This window comes from Taudactylus pleione, unplaced genomic scaffold (assembly GCF_031769625.1).
Source record: "Taudactylus pleione unplaced genomic scaffold, aTauple2 ptg003919l, whole genome shotgun sequence".
In the NCBI taxonomy this organism is placed as follows: domain Eukaryota; kingdom Metazoa; phylum Chordata; class Amphibia; order Anura; family Myobatrachidae; genus Taudactylus; species Taudactylus pleione.
The window spans coordinates 27,078-46,879 of record NW_028288230.1 but is presented as its reverse complement, the minus strand read 5'-3'; the positions used below and the strand labels follow the sequence as shown (position 1 = coordinate 46,879).

Sequence of the window (19,802 nt, the reverse complement as noted above, 5' to 3'; positions counted from 1 at the left end):
CCAACCCCTCTTGTGAAAACCGAAGAGGACAAAGAATCCGACTTCCTAACCGAAGCAGTCCGGTCCACATAGATTCTAAGTGCCCGGACCACATCCAAGGAAGCCTCACCAGCCGAAAGATCAGGTGACTGAAAAGCTGGCACAACAAGTTCCTGATTAATGTGGAACTTTGAAACCACTTTGGGCAAAAACTCAGGACGCGTGCGGAGCACTGCCCTGTCCTGGTGAAAAATCAGAAAAGGAGGGCGACAGGAAAGCGCCCCCAATTCTGAAACCCTCCTGGCCGAAGCAATTGCCAGGAGAAAAATGGTCTTAAACGTCAGCCACTTGAGCTCCACCGACTCAAGCGGCTCAAAAGGAGGACCCTGCAAGACCCTCAGTACCACCGTCAAGTCCCACGGAGCCACCGGAGGCACGAAGGGAGGCTGGATCCTGAGAACACCTTGGAAAAAGGTGTAAACATCTGGCAGTGTAGCAATCCGTCGCTGAAACCACACGGACAGAGCAGACACATGAACCTTCAGAGAGGCCAGGCGTAAGCCGAGGTCCAAACCCGATTGAAGAAATTCCAAGATTCTGGAAACCCGGAACACCTGCGGATCATAGTTTCTGGATTCACACCATTGAAAATAAGTGCGCCACACCCTGTGGTAAATCCGCGCGGAGGCAGGCTTGCGTGCCCTAAGCATGGTACCAATCACTGAACTGGAGAAACCCCTAGACCTCAAGACGGCTGTCTCAAGAGCCACGCCGTCAAAGACAGCCGACCCAGATCCGGGTAAAGGCAGGGCCCCTGAGACAACAGGTCCCGACGCTGAGGAAGAAGGTACGGAGCGTCGATGGAGAGGCACCTCAGATCGGAGTACCAAGGACGTCTGGGCCACGCCGGAGCCACCAGCACGAGCGTGCCGCCGTCCTGCTTGAATTTCCGCAGAACCCGAGGAAGTAAGGATATCGGAGGAAACAGATACGCCAGGTGAAACGTCCATTTCACCGACAGAGCGTCTACCAGACAGGCGCCTGCGTCTCTTGTCCTTGACCCGTAAACGGGCAACTTGTGATTGTGACGGGAGGCCATCAAGTCCAGCTCCGGCAGCCCCCACCTGTCCACGAGTAGCTGAAACACCTCTGGGTGAAGCGACCATTCCCCGGGATGCACATCGTGACGGCTGAGGAAGTCCGCCTCCCAATTGAGGACTCCGGGAATGAAGACTGCCGAGATCGCTGGAACGTGACACTCCGCCCAAGCAAGAATGCGAGACACCTCCGACATTGCTGCCCGACTGCGAGTTCCCCCTTGGTGGTTGATGTACGCCACCGTGGTGGCGTTGTCGGACTGCACCTGAACCGCCCTTCCGTGAAGAGCGGGGCCGGACGACTGCAGGGCCCTGTACACAGCCCGCAGTTCCAGGATGTTGATGGGGAGAAGTGCTTCTTCCGCGGACCAACGACCCTGAAGCGATAATGAGCCGGTCACTGCCCCCCAACCCCGAGGACTGGCATCCGTCGTGAGCAGGACCCAGTCCGGGATCCAAAAGGGGCGCCCCTCGACCAGATGCACCGTCTGAAGCCACCAAGCCAAAGACTGCCGAACCTCCGCGGACAACACCAGCATCTGAGAGCGGATCCGGTGAGGTAACCCGTTCCATTCCGATAGAATCAGCCCCTGCAGGGACCGGGAATGGAACTGGGCAAATTCCACCATGTCGAATGTCGACACCATGGACCCCAGAACTCTCATAGCTGAATGGACCGACAGGCGGCAACTGCTCAGGCAACTGTGTATCCGCAGCTGCAGGGAGGAGACCTTCTCTGGAGTCAGGAAAATCCGCTGCTGACGAGAATCCAGCAGGGCTCCCAAATGAACCATCCGTTGTGATGGAATCAGGGAGGACTTCTTCCAGTTTATCAACCACCCGTGTGCTTGAAGACAAGCAATGGTCAGGTGGAGATGTCGAAGAATCACCTCCGGGGAGCTCGCCAGCAGCAGAAGATCGTCCAGGTACGGCAACAGACGTAGACCCTGACCCCGAAGGTGGGCAGCCATAACCGCCATCACCTTGGTGAACACCCTCGGAGCCGTGGAAAGGCCTGAACCGAAAAGACAGGGCGTACCCCTGAGAGACTACTTCTCGAACCCAGGCATCCGTGGTGGTATTGTGCCAACACTGGGCGAATTGGAGAAGTCGGCCTCCCACTCTGGGGTCCCCCAGAGAGAGGCCCGTCCCATCAGGCAGCAGGCTTATCCTCCTGCTTGGAAGAAGGGCGCCGAGCACTCCATGCCTGCTTCTTGGGCTTGGGTGCGGCCTTGGTCGCCGAATGTCTCGGGAAGGACTGGCCCTTGGCCTTACCCTGAACCCGAAAGGACCGAAAGGCAGAGCTCCTCACTTTAGCCGGCGCAGAGGCCGAAGGGAGAAAAGCCGACTTGGACTTAGCCAAAGTATCCACTATTCTGTCCAAATCCGGACCAAATAGTAAATCACCATTAAAAGGCAAGGCCTCCAGACCCTTTTTTGAATCTGCATCAGCCCTCCAGGACCTCAGCCACAGGGAGCGCCGAGCAGATACCGCTGCAGCCGACACCCTAGAAGTGAGCAGGCTGGCATCCAAAGACGCTTCCCCAATATAGGAAGCTGCATCCCGCATCTGTCCCACTAACGCTCTCTGGATATCCGGAGCCTCATCAGGAAAGGTATCCTCCAAGGCATTGGCCCATGCCTCAATGGCTTTAGCCACCCAGGAGATAGCCATGGACGGGCGAGCCACCGCCCCGGAAAGAGAATAAATGGACTTTAAACAAGTCTCCACCTTCCTGTCCGTGGGATCCTTCAAAGAGGAGATAGACGGCAATGGCAACGTCGCGCTTTTGATCAAGCGGGTAACGTGGGAATCCACCGCCGGCGGAGTTTCCCATTTCCTGCAATGAGCTTCAGGAAAAGGATAGTTCGCCGCCAACCTCTTCTGTGGATGGAACCTCTTACTAGGTAATTGCCAGGCCGCCGCCATATGATCCGATAATTGATCAGACAGGGGGAACACAGTTGAGGTCACCTTGGCCTTTTTAAAATTAGGAAACTTCGACCTAGGAGCCGGCGCATCATCCTCAACATGTAGGATAGCCCGCACCGCCCTAACTAAGGCTGGAACATTAATGGAGGACTTAGCTTCCACCTCCTGCCCCATGACATCAGAGTCAGAGTCCTCATGGATTTCTCCATCATCTGAGGACACTTCTGAGTCCGACAACTGCGCAGCTAGTGAACTCACAACCGGACGTTTAGACACCCTTGGTGGCCCATCACCTTGCAACATAGACTGAAACGCCGAGGATGAAGCCGCCAGACTCTGTACGGAGCTGGATAGAACATCCACCCAAGGCGGAGGAGCCGTCGGAGCAACACTCTGCAAAGGCACTACAGACTGACACGTCCCTGGGGAAGACTGCACATACACAGGCAGTCCCGAGTAAGGACCCACAGTCTGGGCCCCGGGGGAAGACCGCAACATTTGTGGAACCCTCGGGGAATGGGGGATGGTGGGCTGCGGTAACGCCCTAGAAGGGACCGCTGATGGGACCGATAACCGGTCCGCAATAGACGCCAGCACCTGTGAAAACATCGCCCAAGGAGGGTCCTGTGATACAGGGGGGTTGGAGGGGCCCGGTACCAGCTGGCACCGCCCGCACAGACCATCCTGAGATAAGTCCTCCCCATCAACTCCAGCAGCACAGCGTCTGCAGGAAAATAGCACAGGAGCCACAGAGCGCTCAGTCTCCTCATCCGACATGATACCGTAAATACACAAGAAATAGGTATCACCAGAGGAATTACGGTTTTAACACCCGCGCACTCACCAGTATGCGACACAACAGCCCAGATATGGTACTGTGTAGCACACAACAGTATGTGACTGACCCCACAAATACGTGTTTTATATAAGTGAGGGTCTCAGAAAAACGCCCTTCCCCCACACACCTGCCGGGCCGTAGGAGAAGGAAAGGGATAGTTATAAGCTGACAGTAAGGAGAATAAGTCACAGACAGGCAGCACTAGCAATAGTCACATACAATGCAGAAAAGTTATACTCACTGCACCTTCCGCTACAATCAACCGCCCAGATTCAGTGTCTGGGAGGGCTATAGCGCTGTGTACACTGTCCTTCAGCAGGGGAGAGGTACACAGGGGGACCGGTCCACTTGATACCGCCTGGGAGTCTGCGATGTGCCAGTAAAGATGGCCGCCGGAGACCTCAGAGGAGGAGTGGCCGAGAGATAAGAGCAGCTCAGCGACGCCAGACTCCTAGTTGAAAGGCGCGCTGAGCTGAGGGGAGGAGCCGCTAGACAGGGAAGGCTGCCTCCCCTGGCTAGCAATTAACCCCCGGGTTGCCGGTCCCGCTACCAGCCTGATACCCTGGTGGTCTAGCGGACACGCGGGGTATTCCTCAATTGAGGGGGAGCCCGCCGCCGCCGCTAGCGCCTCCGGTCTGTCCCCAGAGACCGGAGGCTCCTGACTGCATTGAAGTATCCGCGGGCCGCCGCACGCGGCGACCCGCGGCTTACCTGATCCCCGTCGCGTCCGGCAGCAGTCAAGGGAATCCCCAGAGCCCGGCTAGTACAGGCTCTGGGGTCCCGCCGCGATCCCCAGAGCTGTACTGGCGTCGCGGCGCCAGCGGGGAGAAGGAGCGGCAGCATGGACGTCCTAAAGGACAGTCTGATGCTGCCGCTCTAACAGTGTAAAAAAAGAAGAAAAAAATAAAAAATTTCTCTTTTAAAATAAAGCTTAGGGGCTGCTCCTGCAGCCCCACTGCGACAGGGTGACCCGACTCCGGCCGGGCACCAACTAAAACTGAGGTGCCTGTGGCCGGGGCGGGGTATAGAGGAGGACGGACCCAAGTGCATCCTGGGAGCAGCAAAGCTTTAACTGCGTGGTGCCCGTGGATCCAGATCCAGCTATACCCCAAGGTCAACCCTGTGGACCCCCTATGGACCCTGAAGTAGAAATAGGAGTAACGCTGCATAGCCCAGCATAGTATGTGTAGGGTAAGGATGACATAGGAGTAACGCTGCATAGCCCAGCATAGTATGTGTAGGGTAAGGATGACATAGGAGTAACGCTGCATAGCCCAGCATAGTATGTGTAGGGTAAGGATGACATAGGAGTAACGCTGCATAGCCCAGCATAGTATGTGTAGGGTAAGGATGACATAGGAGTAACGCTGCATAGCCCAGCATAGTATGTGTAGGGTAAGAATGACACAGGAGTAACGCTGCATAGCCCAGCATAGTATGTGTAGGGTAAGGATGACACAGGAGTAACGCTGCATAGCCCAGCATAGTATGTGTAGGGTAAGGATGACACAGGAGTAACGCTGCATAGCCCAGCATAGTATGTGTAGGGTAAGGATGACACAGGAGTAACGCTGCATAGCCCAGTATAGTATGTGTAGGGTAAGGATGACACAGGAGTAACGCTGCATAGCCCAGCATAGTATGTGTAGGGTAAGGATGACATAGGAGTAACGCTGCATAGCCCAGCATAGTATGTGTAGGGTAAGGATGACATAGGAGTAACGCTGCATAGCCCAGCATAGTATGTGTAGGGTAATTAGGCACATTGCACGGCCGCTATGGTATGGATCAGCGCTGGTCCCTCGGCAGCTCCCGGCTGTATCATTCGGCTGTGATACAGTATCAGGGCTATAGATGTAAGTAAATCGCACCCGATGAGCGTTATCCGTTTATCCATACTGGGGTAGTGATCAGAGGAAACTATTCTCACATGTGAGTTCTACTTCCGTCCTCTTTCATACAATAGAGACTGTATTTAGGGAATGACCTTTGTTCTCGTCTGGACAGTATCTGTGTTTTCCAGGACAAGGTGGCTCGCTATGTACATACGCCACAGACTGAGCAATTATATTTATTGGCGAATGAACACACACAATATATACATACATATACATACGACAGGCTCAATCCATGGCACTCGACCATCTGGGGTGCCCTTGGTATGTGACCACACCATCTACATAAAAAATATCATACAAACTCGGCACTCACATGCTTTTCAAACTGCAACTCCTTTGAACATAGGGAATGTTGGTTCCAAAATATTGCAATAATTTGTTAAGCTGGCCACCGCTTCACGGTCATTCCCATCTAGCCAGTCCCTACACTGATTCTCAGATAAATGAACTTGATCTGCCATCTTGGCCTCAAGCTTGCATACATTTTAAACAGAAAACTGGGTCCTGCCTTAAAGAGACAGGACTGCACCCAGGGCCATCAGTTAATAGGCACCTGGAAAAAGAAAAAAGTTTGTCTTACACACACACACACACACACAGTTCACCCCAGAAATTTTTTTCCCCATCCGGGTAGCATCCAAAAGTAGCCGGGTGGGGGCCTTCGCAATTATGCGTGCGCCGGGAAAAGAGGTATCTCCCAGACCAATCCAGCCCGACATGTCTCAGGCTGCTCCCCCCCCCCCACTGGCTCTCAGTCAAAAGTGCCCATTATGCAGTGCCCCCTGTATTTGTGCCCTTTACACAGTGCCCCCTGCAGTTTTCACCTTTATGCATTGCCCCCTGTCGTTTAGCTTTGCCCCTGTGCAGTGCATAAGGCCCCCCAGGTTTAAAGTGTCCTGTGTGCAGTGCCCCCCCCCCAGGCTGGCCCCTTTAGGCAGTGCCCCCCAGGCTGGCCTCTTTAGGCAGTGCGCCCGCCCCCAGGCTGGTCCCCTTTAGGCAGTGCGCCCCCCCCCCCAGGCTGGCCCCTTTAGGCAGTGCCCCCTCCCCAGGCTGGCCCCTTTAGGCAGTGCCCCCTCCCCAGGCTGGCCCCTTTAGGCAGTGCCCCCCCCCCCCAGGCTGGCCCCTTTAGGCAGTGCCCCCCCCCCCAGGCTGGCCCCTTTAGGCAGTGCCCCCCCCCCAGGCTGGCCCCTTTAGGCAGTGCCCCCCCAGGCTGGCCCCTTTAGGCAGTGCCCCCCCAGGCTGGCCCCTTTAGGCAAAAAAAAAATATCAACTAAGCTTCGGAAACACCAGAACTTGTCTGTACGGGATCCAGTTTAATATCTATCACAATCTTGTAGGGCAGGAGCGGGGTACATATGTCCTATCCTGCCGTGACCACCATCCAGCACAGAACGCAACGCGCACCAGGGTTCATTAAAATTAACAAACTTTTATTCAGACAGAAAAGGAAAAAAAAAAAAAAGAGAAAACAATAAAAAAGAAGGAGGAGGAGGAGGAGGAGGAGGAAAGTCTTTACATTACAGAGAATATGTACAATATACAGCGAGGAAGCGATGATTACTATCCTTGGCTCCAGGTCAGGCAGGGGGCAGTCACTGATTACACCAGGTATGTGGTCACATAGCAGCACGGGGGTCCGGGGCCATCGTCCATGTCACTCCCATTTGTAGATCTTCACCATCTTCTCTGTTAGAGTGGCCAGCAGGTGGCTCTGATTTACCTCTATGGGGCAAATGTCCAGCACGGGCTGATCCGCCTGCAGCTTCTGCACCAGGGAGCCGCTGCCCGAGTGCCAGAGCTGCGATGGGACAAAGAGGAGAACCGGTCACACAGCCGCTAACGTGGCAGCGGAATCACTACTATAGACAGATGATCGCTCTCTATATACAGAACATAAAGCCAGTAATACGCCTGTAAGGTAACTAGTTCCGTTACACCCCGCCAGGATGGCTCTTACCTGCATACTATACTCCAGCACGACGAGTGGTGATAAATACGAAGCCGGGCAGCGCAGAACATTGTTACATGATACAAATTTTCACCTCCAACCCACCAGGAGGTCAGCTGCTTACATAAGCCGCCGCTTCGTAAATAAAGCCCTTTGTGTCCGAGCCCGCCATTTAGGAAACATTGCATCCGAACATCGTTTAGATCAAGGGTGGGGAACCTTATATCTGCCGAGGGCCACTTGAATATATATAACATTATTCGTGACCTGGTGCAGGCCACGCCTCTCCATGTGACATCACACGGGGGTGGGGGCTTCAATAGCTGGTGATTACAGCAATGCCTGGAGTATCCTGAGGATGCTCCGGGGAGATGTAAGGGCAGCAGTGTGACCATATGATGTATCCTAAGGACGCCCCGGGCAGCACTGCTGTATAGATTCTGGCTGCAGGGTGACATTATAGGCACAGTGATAGACAGGTGAGGATGCTCCGGGGAGATGTAAGGGCAGCAGTGTGACCATATGATACATCCTAAGGATGCCCCGGGCAGCACTGCTGTATAGAGTCTGGCTGCAGGGTGACATTATAGGCACAGTGATAGACAGGTGAGGATGCTCCGGGGAGATGTAAGGGCAGCGGTGTGACCATATGATACATCCTAAGGACACCCCGGGCAGCACTGCTGTATAGATTCTGGCTGAAGGGTGACATTATAGGCACAGTGATAGCCAGGTGAGGATGCTCCGGGGAGATGTAAGGGCAGCAGTGTGACCATATGATGTATCCTAAGGACGCCCCGGGCAGCACTGCTGTATAGAGTCTGGCTGCAGGGTGACATTATAGGCACAGTGATAGACAGGTGAGGATGATCCGGGGAGATGTAAGGGCAGCAGTGTGACCATATGATACATCCTAAGGACGCCCCGGGCAGCACTGCTGTATAGAGTCTGGCTGCAGGGTGACATTATAGGCACAGTGATAGACAGGTGAGGATAGCAGAGAAAAGCTCAGAGGGCCAGACCAAATGATTCCGGGGGCCTTATACACCCCCCGGGCCTGAGGTTCCCCATCCCTGGTTTAGATGAAGGAGACGTTCAGTTCCCCTAAATGCTTTAGGTCCTCCTGAGACAGCGAATGGGAATAGGAACAGTAACCAAGCCGTTAATGCTGAACCATTGTGCGATGTGTCACAGCAATAACACCTAATCATTTGTGAGGTTACGGTGAAGGGAATACCAAACAGCGCACAACCGAGCAGATCACTTTAGGCGCTAGGCTCAGGGAGTGGATCCCGGCCAGGAGTATCCCCCACCTCTGTGTAAATGTCCGAATAGTGTGAAGCTGAAAATACTCCTTCTTGCCACTAATTAAGCCTCTGAATACTAACCAGACCTCCAGCGAGGCGGTGACCCCTGATCAGTGCTGACGGGACCATTGTCTACAGTGAGGAGGCTCAATGGTCTAACTAAGGAGGCCCTAAAGCCAAGTGCCGTTCTCATATGTCTGCTATATAGCTGACTATGGGCCGTATTCAGAGATGGGCGCTATCGCTCAGCCTTTGTGCGCGGAAGCTGTGTGATAAGACCCTAATGCCGCAGAAGGAGTCTTGTGTAACATATACCTCCGGTGATTCGCTGCTGCTTCCGAGTACGCAGCCATCCCAACAGCAGCGTGACCATCAGACATCTGATTAATGGTCAGGTACCTCAGGATGGCCGGGAAATTCACGCAGCCGGGGCCAGTGACGCTGGTCTCAGCAAGCCCAGAAAACAGGGCCGTCGCCGCCCGTTCCCTACCCCCTAATGACCGCAGCACGTCAGTCAGAGGGGTCACTGACACTGGCCAGCGCATGCGCCGATCGGAGCTATTAGAACTGTACGCATAGTGTCGGGATTCGCGTACATCGCTGAATCAGGCGCTTAGACACAGTCTGTAATTTTAATCTCCATAATGCCAGGGAAAATACATCGATGTATGAGCGTCACAATAACCGGCATAGCGTTCCCAAGTGTATCTATGGGACAGACGCAGGCTCATTACGTATGTATACACACACACACACATACAGTACACACACACACCCCCACATTGACCAAGTCTATCTATGGGACAGACGCAGGCTCATTACGTATGTATACACACACACACATACAGTACACACACACCCACATCGACCAAGTCTATCTATGGGACAGACACAGGCTCATTACGTATGTATACACACACACACACACACACAGTTCTATGGAATACGTGCTAAAAGCCGCCATCCGATTGGTTGTTGCCGCACATCACTGTTGTGCGTTCCATGTTATTACATAAATCCCAATTATGGACAGATAGCACCAGAGCAACAATACTGTATAACCAGCACAATGATGTACTGTGCATATAGGTCACCTGTCCCCACCTGGGCAGAGTTGGACGACTCGTCTCCCGCACACACTAGGGTGCTGCCGTCCCGGTCAGGGCTCTGGAATATGGCGTTCTTGGTGAGGAGTTTACAGGTGGGTCCCGCATTGAAGGTCTGGACTGGGTAACAGGAACAGCTGTACTCATCGGACGCGCCACTCAGCCGGCTGCTGGTAAGTTCCATCATCACGCAGCGCAGGTAGCTGTGCGTCTTACCTGCCGATACAAGTATCTCTGTGTGAGCCTATGTGCAAACATACATACAGTACTGGGAAGCCAGGGGCACATACTTACCAGGGCGGTAAGTCACAAGGCAGTGACGCGTATTGCTCTCTGTCTGGATGTCTGTGCATCCTCCAGGCTCTAACGGGAGAAGGTGGGGCCTGTACTGAGCATCTTTCATCTCCCAAAAACAAGCTCCCTCCAGGGTTCCAGCCAGCACCCCTCCACATGGGAAGACCTCGGAGGCAGCTCGGGGCACGTAGGAGAGGGAGACCACAGGACAGCTAGAGGAAGAGCGCAGGTTGTGAGGCGCTAGATTCTCTCTCCATCTCTACAGTGTTACGCACCAGGCAAACATAAGCGCTTACCGAGAGCCCAGCGGTACCAGCTCCTTCACACATTGGCTGGTGTCTCTCAGGTCGTACACGAGCACAGAGCCATTGATGAGACCGGCATACACATAGTTGGTATCGTCAGAGCACCAGCTGCAGCTCCACACCGGCCGGCCAGTGTTGTACGTCTGGACCACAGTGTTTGTCAGTAGGCTGCAGGAAGAAGGGGACAGTGTTAATGGCTTCATTCCTAGAGGAGACTGATTCGCCATGCGCACATGGGGGGGGGGGGTCTGACTCCCCTGCTCTCAGGGGGCGGAGGAGAAAATGCTGGGAGTCCTCACCTGGTGAGCTTCACAGTGTTATCCAGGGCAGCCGAGAGCAGCAGCCCGTCAGCCCGCTCATTGAAGGCCAGGCCCCGGATCTGTTTGGAATGTATCGGAACATATTGGCTGCTTTTCATATTGGCTACACTCAGCTTCTTGACGCCACAACCTGGGAAGAGCAGAGACAGTGAGAGAACACTCTTCCCCCTGGGACCCACCACCTCGCCGCTCGTAAAGAAACACTCTTCCCCCTGGGACCCACCACCTCGCCGCTCGTAAAGAAACACTCTTCCCCCTGGGACCCACCACCTCGCCGCTCGTAAAGAAACACTCTTCCCCCTGGGACCCACCACCTCGCCGCTCGTAAAGAAACACTCTTCCCCCTGGGACCCACCACCTCGCCGCTCGTAAAGAAACACTCTTCCCCCTGGGACCCACCACCTCGCCGCTTGTAAAGAAACACTCTTCCCCCTGGGACCCACCACCTCGCCGCTTGTAAAGAAACACTCTTCCCCCTGGGACCCACCACCTCGCCGCTCGTAAAGAAACACTCTTCCCCCTGGGACCCACCACCTCGCCGCTTGTAAAGAAACACTCTTCCCCCTGGGACCCACCACCTCGCCGCTCGTAAAGAAACACTCTTCCCCCTGGGACCCACCACCTCGCCGCTTGTAAAGAAACACTCTTCCCCCTGGGACCCACCACCTCGCCGCTTGTAAAGAAACACTCTTCCCCCTGGGACCCACCACCTCGCCGCTCGTAAAGAAACACTCTTCCCCCTGGGACCCACCACCTCGCCGCTTGTAAAGAAACACTCTTCCCCCTGGGACCCACCACCTCGCCGCTCGTAAAGAATTGTCTCAAACATGGGGCCTGATTCAGAGCCGCGTGCAATGCCGACGCATGGCGTTTTGCTACTGTGAGAATATCCCTAACAACGCCTCCAGCGCATGCGTCTCACATTGTGCGAGCACAAAGACGCTGCTGCAATTGAGAAGCGCTGTATCATTAAAGGTCCTGGACGCTCCTGGGTTGGCTAATCACACGCATGGAGTTGGTCCGGTGTTATGGGCGTGTGATTGCGCATACAGACGCTCAAATCATTCACTCTGGACGCCGTACTCTGATGGAAAATCTGCACCTGTCAGAAGGCTGCTGCCAGCATCGGTGGTGCATCTGATGGCGGCGCCGTATTACAGCGTCAGGCGCTCATAGTGGGCGTCTCAGTCCTTGCACAATCAGACGCACCCCTGTACGCCATGGGGAGGGTTTTGTAGCAGCAACTGCATAAAATCGCAGACGCATGACCGCCAAAAGCCGCAGCTGCATGCCACTATGAATCAGGCCCATGATCTCAATGTCTGCTGCAGAACATAGCCCGGTACCCGTGTGTGTAGTGTATGAGGATAGAACATAGCCCGGTACCCGTGTGTGTAGTGTATGAGGATAGAACATAGCCGGTACCTGTGTGTGTAGTGTATGAGGATAGAACATAGCCGGTACCTGTGTGTGTAGTGTATGAGGATAGAACATAGCCGGTACCTGTGTGTGTGTAGTGTATGAGGATAGAACATAGCCGGTACCCGTGTGTGTAGTGTATGAGGATAGAACATAGCCGGTACCCGTGTGTGTAGTGTATGAGGATAGAACATAGCCCGGTACCTGTGTGTGTAGTGTATGAGGATAGAACATAGCCGGTACCTGTGTGTGTAGTGTATGAGGATAGAACATAGCCCGGTACCCGTGTGTGTAGTGTATGAGGATAGAACATAGCCGGTACCTGTGTGTGTAGTGTATGAGGATAGAACATGCCCGGTACCTGTGTGTGTAGTGTATGAGGATAGAACATAGCCGGTACCTGTGTGTGTAGTGTATGAGGATAGAACATAGCCGGTACCTGTGTGTGTAGTGTATGAGGATAGAACATAGCCGGTACCTGTGTGTGTGTAGTGTATGAGGATAGAACATAGCCGGTACCTGTGTGTGTGTAGTGTATGAGGATAGAACATAGCCGGTACCCGTGTGTGTAGTGTATGAGGAGAGAACATAGCCGGTACCCGTGTGTGTAGTGTATGAGGATAGAACATAGCCGGTACCTGTGTGTGTAGTGTATGAGGAGAGAACATGCCCGGTACCTGTGTGTGTGTAGTGTATGAGGATAGAGCATAGCCCGGTACCTGTGTGTGTAGTGTATGAGGATAGAGCATAGCCCGGTACCTGTGTGTGTAGTGTATGAGGAGAGAACATGCCCGGTACCTGTGTGTGTGTGTACAATCCTGGACAAAAGTCCAGGAATGATGAGGTTTGTCCATGCAAGATGACGTTTTGCCTCTTTCTGAGTCCCGTTTTTTGGAGGGAAAAATCCGAACTCGGCGTGCAAACTCGAACCTATCAGAGCCTGCACAACCCTACTCCTAAGCAAGTTCTCCTGGCACCAGGTCAGATTACAGGGTGCGGTGGATTTGCCTCCCGGGTAGAGGAACCCGGCCGCTCTGCTGCAGTATGGGGATCTGTGTTACACAAAGTGTTCTCCTAGCTCGCCAAAGAACGGATGAGGTCACTAGATACGTATAAAGGACCATAAGAGTCAGCATCTTACCAGGGACGAGCGTGCTGTGTGAGGACGGCTGCGATACCACAAGACAGCTCAGGTGCTCACAGTACGACATGACACGACAGTTCCCTCCCTGAGAGATCAGGATGGCCTTCTCAAAGCTGTACTTGTGCTGACCTTGGCTGGAGGACAGCGAGCTGGACCCCCCAACCCGGGAATGGGAGGGCTGCTGAGAAGAGCTGGTTCCATGCTGGGCAATTAGCATCTTCAACTCCTGCCGGAAAGAACCAAGCTGATGAACAACTGGCAGAAGCCTGAAAACGACCCCCTCCTCCCCTACAGAGACCCCCCCGAATTTACATGTAGAAATACCAGAGCCACCGAGGCCGAATGTGCCCACATAAGCACCAGTACGAGCCTTCATTTATCTACAGGGAGTTTTACACTTTCAAATGAGCCCGTGACCATGAGAACAAGCATTCCCAATTATAGGAGGACAGGACTGTAAGGCGATAGTTTCCAGATTATTAGGTATAATGCAAGAAAAATAAAGTAATCCTCAATATATGGCTGTAACTAGTGAAGTTATTTATTTTAAAGGTTTCGTTATACTTTGATTTGCACATTGCCTGCCATTTGCTACAGTCCCCTCACTTAGATCTTGTACCTAGTGCCCAGCCGCTCACCTAGATCTTGTACTTAGTGCCCAGCCGCTCACCTAGATCTTGTACTTAGTGCCCAGCCGCTCACCTAGATCTTGTACTTAGTGCCCAGCCGCTCACCTAGATCTTGTACTTAGTGCCCAGCCGCTCACCTAGATCTTGTACTTGGGGCCTGATTCAGAGCCGCTCATAAAGCGGCCGCTCATTCGCTCTGAGTGATGTTCTCACAACTGTGCATGCGTATGGGTCGTAATGCGCATGCGCCAACCAGTCATTGCGGTCGGAAATCGCGCGCAAGTACAACAACGAAGGGCTGCTAATTTGAATGTACCGTTTGTGGGTGGTAACAGGGGAAGGTACTTGAATACGGGGGAGTGGAGATCAGAACGCAGGCGTGCCTAACGCTCAAAACGGCGTTTAATGGGAGTGCATAATTAGTAAAGGAGCGTCATCGACCACGTCACTTGGTTGTCTTTTAGCCTCAACTGCTCGCAGTAATAGCGGGAAGAAAATCCTACCACAAGCACTGCGAGCAGTTCCGACGCCTTTCGATGTTCCCGATTAATCTAATAAATACCGGAGATGACGTGTGATGCGAACGGCAAAGGGGCGTCTTTACAAAATAGCGAGCGCATGTTTCGGACACTCGCTCAGACATATAGGCGTCAAAACACCGCAAAGAGCGAGCGCTCAATTTAAATATCCGGCCCTTTTTGAGAACGAGCGTCATCAAATAGCGTCCGGCTCTGAATCAGGCCCTTAGTGCCCAGCCGCTCACATGGCTGTTTACGTACTGGCCATCTCACCTAGATCTTGTACTTAGTGCCCAGCCACTCACATGGATCCGTTTGCGTACTGGGCACATCCCCTGGATCTTGCATTTGGTACCCAGCCGCTCACCTGGATCTTGTACTTAGTACCCAGCCGCTCACCTAGATCTTGTACCTAGTGCCCAGCCGCTCACATGGATCTTGTACTTAGTGCCCAGCCGCTCACCTAGATCTTGTACTTAGTGCCCAGCCGCTCACCTAGATCTTGTACTTAGTGCCCAGCCGCTCACCTAGATCTTGTACTTAGTGCCCAGCCGCTCACCTAGATCTTGTACTTAGTGCCCAGCCGCTCACCTAGATCTTGTACTTAGTGCCCAGCCGCTCACCTAGATCTTGTACTTAGTGCCCAGCCGCTCACCTAGATCTTGTACTTGGTGCCCAGCCGCTCACCTAGATCTTGTACTTGGTGCCCAGCCGCTCACATGGGTCAGTTTGAGAACTGGGCGCCTCACCTGTATCTGATTGCGGAGTTTTCCACATTCATCTGTCAAAACCTGGACCTGAAGGCGGCACTGCGCAGACTCAAGCTCCGCCTTCCGCCGCAACGACTGTTCCTTCTCCAGGGAACTGAAAGGACATTATAGAGTATATGTATCAAGGATAATGGAATTAAAAGAAAGTTCATAGTTATATAGGAAGAACCTTAAAAACACGTTCTCATGCACACAGTAAGGGGAACAAGTTTGCGTACAATGTGCAGCGCGGTTTAGCGACTTCATTTAAATATGAAAAAATTATTTCTGACGTGAAAATCAGGATAGAAAACGTACTCCCCAAAAGCAAATGTGGCATATAGAACAATCTTTCCATAAGTTTTCCTTGTGTTAGTTTGTTATAATATTCTGTATTTACACCCAGTAATAACATGGGTAACGTCACTGTGATAAGTGCATCTTCCACCATTATTCTGCGGTTCTCCTGCGCGACTTTCTTAGTAAAGTTTTAAAACCTTCTAATTAACAATGTTTGGAAATCTGCCGATTCGCCGAAATGTTCCTTCATTACTGTAAGAATTCAACATTTCGATGAGCCAAAATTCACAAAACAGCATAAGTAACTAGGAGAACGCAAAGCAGAAAAAAGAAAAAGATAATTTAGTATTCGCCAGACGTTTCTGCATTTCAGACGGTGTAACTACAGGCGACGCCACTGACAGGAGGATGAACACTGATCGCCTGTATTATTGCATCTAACACCGGAACCGATCACCGCTCTTCTCCACACTCACAGTATAAAATTATATACACCCCACCCGGCAGGATTACCTTCTCATACGCTCCTGCTCACTGGTGTCCAGAGCCTTCAGGGTACGGGCATACAGGACCACGATGTCGGAACGCTTGGCTTTCTTATTACACTGGAAGGGAGAGGGGGAGAGAGAGAGAGAAGTTATAGCAACAGGTGAGCTCACCCGCTACCTAGTACTCCCCAGAGCCATGACTGGTGCCAATCTCCCAGCACAGATCGGGGGCTGCCGCCTATCATGTACTGGGTGCAGGCAGCTTCACCGGAATATACTCCTTACAGAAGAAAAGGCTCTATAAGAAATGGTCCTGCTGTCACTGATATGGCCATAGGGGACAATCTATTTCATTTTCACCAGCCGACATTTCATTATGTTGTTGTACATTGCAGAAATCTAACAATTGTTACTGCGCGGGTACAATAACCTCATGTAACAGGACAGCAAGGCATGGGATATCAGTAATGTCATTATATCATGTAACAGGACAGCAAGGCATGGGATATCAGCAATGTCATTATACCCTCATGTAACAGGACAGCGAGGCATGGGATATCAGCAATGTCATTATACCCTCATGTAACAGGACAGCAAGGCATGGGATATCAGTAATGTCATTATACCCTCATGTAACAGGACAGCAAGGCATGGGATATCAGCAATGTCATTATATCATCATGTAACAGGACAGCAAGGCATGGGATATCAGCAATGTCATTATACCCTCATGTAACAGGACAGCAAGGCATGGGATATCAGCAATGTCATTATACCCTCATGTAACAGGACAGCGAGGCATGGGATATCAGTAATGTCATTATATCATCATGTAACAGGACAGCAAGGCATGGGATATCAGTAATGTCATTATACCCTCATGTAACAGGACAGCAAGGCATGGGATATCAGTAATGTCATTATACCCTCATGTAACAGGACAGCAAGGCATGGGATATCAGCAATGTCATTATATCATCATGTAACAGGACAGCAAGGCATGGGATATCAGCAATGTCATTATATCATCATGTAACAGGACAGCAAGGCATGGGATATCAGCAATGTCATTATACCCTCATGTAACAGGACAGCGAGGCATGGGATATCAGTAATGTCATTATATCATGTAACAGGACAGCAAGGCATGGGATATCAGCAATGTCATTATACCCTCATGTAACAGGACAGCAAGGCATGGGATATCAGTAATGTCATTATACCCTCATGTAACAGGACAGCAAGGCATGGGATATCAGCAATGTCATTATATCATCATGTAACAGGACAGCAAGGCATGGGATATCAGTAATGTCATTATACCATCATGTAACAGGACAGCAAGGCATGGGATATCAGTAATGTCATTATACCCTCATGTAACAGGACAGCAAGGCATGGGATATCAGCAATGTCATTATACCCTCATGTAACAGGACAGCAAGGCATGGGATATCAGTAATGTCATTATACCATCATGTAACAGGACAGCAAGGCATGGGATATCAGCAATGTCATTATATCAACATGTAACAGGACAGCAAGGCATGGGATATCAGCAATGTCATTATATCATCATGTAACAGGACAGCAAGGCATGGGATATCAGCAATGTCATTATACCCTCATGTAACAGGACAGCGAGGCATGGGATATCAGTAATGTCCTTATATCATCATGTAACAGGACAGCGAGGCATGGGATATCAGCAATGTCATTATACCCTCATGTAACAGGACAGCGAGGCATGGGATATCAGCAATGTCATTATACCCTCATGTAACAGGACAGCAAGGCATGGGATATCAGCAATGTCATTATACCCTCATGTAACAGGACAGCAAGGCATGGGATATCAGCAATGTCATTATACCCTCATGTAACAGGACAGCGAGGCATGGGATATCAGTAATGTCATTATACCATCATGTAACAGGACAGCAAGGCATGGGATATCAGCAATGTCATTATACCCTCATGTAACAGGACAGCAAGGCATGGGATATCAGTAATGTCATTATACCATCATGTAACAGGACAGCAAGGCATGGGATATCAGCAATGTCATTATATCAACATGTAACAGGACAGCAAGGCATGGGATATCAGCAATGTCATTATACCCTCATGTAACAGGACAGCGAGGCATGGGATATCAGCAATGTCATTATACCCTCATGTAACAGGACAGCAAGGCATGGGATATCAGCAATGTCATTATACCCTCATGTAACAGGACAGCAAGGCATGGGATATCAGCAATGTCATTATACCCTCATGTAACAGGACAGCGAGGCATGGGATATCAGCAATGTCATTATACCCTCATGTAACAGGACAGCAAGGCATGGGATATCAGCAATGTCATTATACCCTCATGTAACAGGACAGCAAGGCATGGGATATCAGCAATGTCATTATACCCTCATGTAACAGGACAGCGAGGCATGGGATATCAGTAATGTCATTATACCCTCATGTAACAGGACAGCAAGGCATGGGATATCAGCAATGTCATTATACCCTCATGTAACAGGACAGCGAGGCATGGGATATCAGCAATGTCATTATACCCTCATGTAACAGGACAGCGAGGCATGGGATATCAGCAATGTCATTATACCCTCATGTAACAGGACAGCGAGGCATGGGATATCAGCAATGTCATTATACCCTCATGTAACAGGACAGCAAGGCATGGGATATCAGCAATGTCATTATATCATCATGTAACAGGACAGCAAGGCATGGGATATCAGTAATGTCATTATACCCTCATGTAACAGGACAGCGAGGCATGGGATATCAGTAATGTCATTATACCCTCATGTAACAGGACAGCGAGGCATGGGATATCAGTAATGTCATTATATCATCATGTAACAGGACAGCAAGGCATGGGATATCAGCAATGTCATTATATCATCATGTAACAGGACAGCAAGGCATGGGATATCAGCAATGTCATTATATCATCATGTAACAGGACAGCAAGGCATGGGATATCAGTAATGTCATTATATCATGTAACAGGACAGCAAGGCATGGGATATCAGCAATGTCATTATATCATCATGTAACAGGACAGCGAGGCATGGGATATCAGCAATGTCATTATACCCTCATGTAACAGGACAGCGAGGCATGGGATATCAGCAATGTCATTATACCCTCATGTAACAGGACAGCGAGGCATGGGATATCAGCAATGTCATTATACCCTCATGTAACAGGACAGCAAGGCATGGGATATCAGCAATGTCATTATACCCTCATGTAACAGGACAGCAAGGCATGGGATATCAGCAATGTCATTATACCCTCATGTAACAGGACAGCGAGGCATGGGATATCAGCAATGTCATTATATCATCATGTAACAGGACAGCAAGGCATGGGATATCAGCAATGTCATTATACCCTCATGTAACAGGACAGCGAGGCATGGGATATCAGTAATGTCATTATATCATCATGAAACAGGACAGCAAGGCATGGGATATCAGCAATGTCATTATATCATCATGTAA

At 51.3% G+C, this 19,802-nt stretch overlaps 1 protein-coding gene across 1 annotated transcript; it reads right to left on the bottom strand.

The window, feature by feature from the left end:
• Positions 1–7,158: 7,158 nt before the first annotated feature.
• Positions 7,159–16,389, bottom strand: LOC148430360 (E3 ubiquitin-protein ligase rfwd3.S-like; the record flags this gene model as incomplete). The annotated part of the gene is made up of 8 exons (XM_088466613.1): positions 7,159–7,543; positions 10,105–10,322; positions 10,401–10,612; positions 10,697–10,873; positions 11,005–11,155; positions 13,586–13,814; positions 15,485–15,599; positions 16,298–16,389. Coding segments are annotated over 8 exons (1,338 nt in total), but the record flags the coding sequence as incomplete, so codon positions are not given.
• Positions 16,390–19,802: the final 3,413 nt, after the last annotated feature.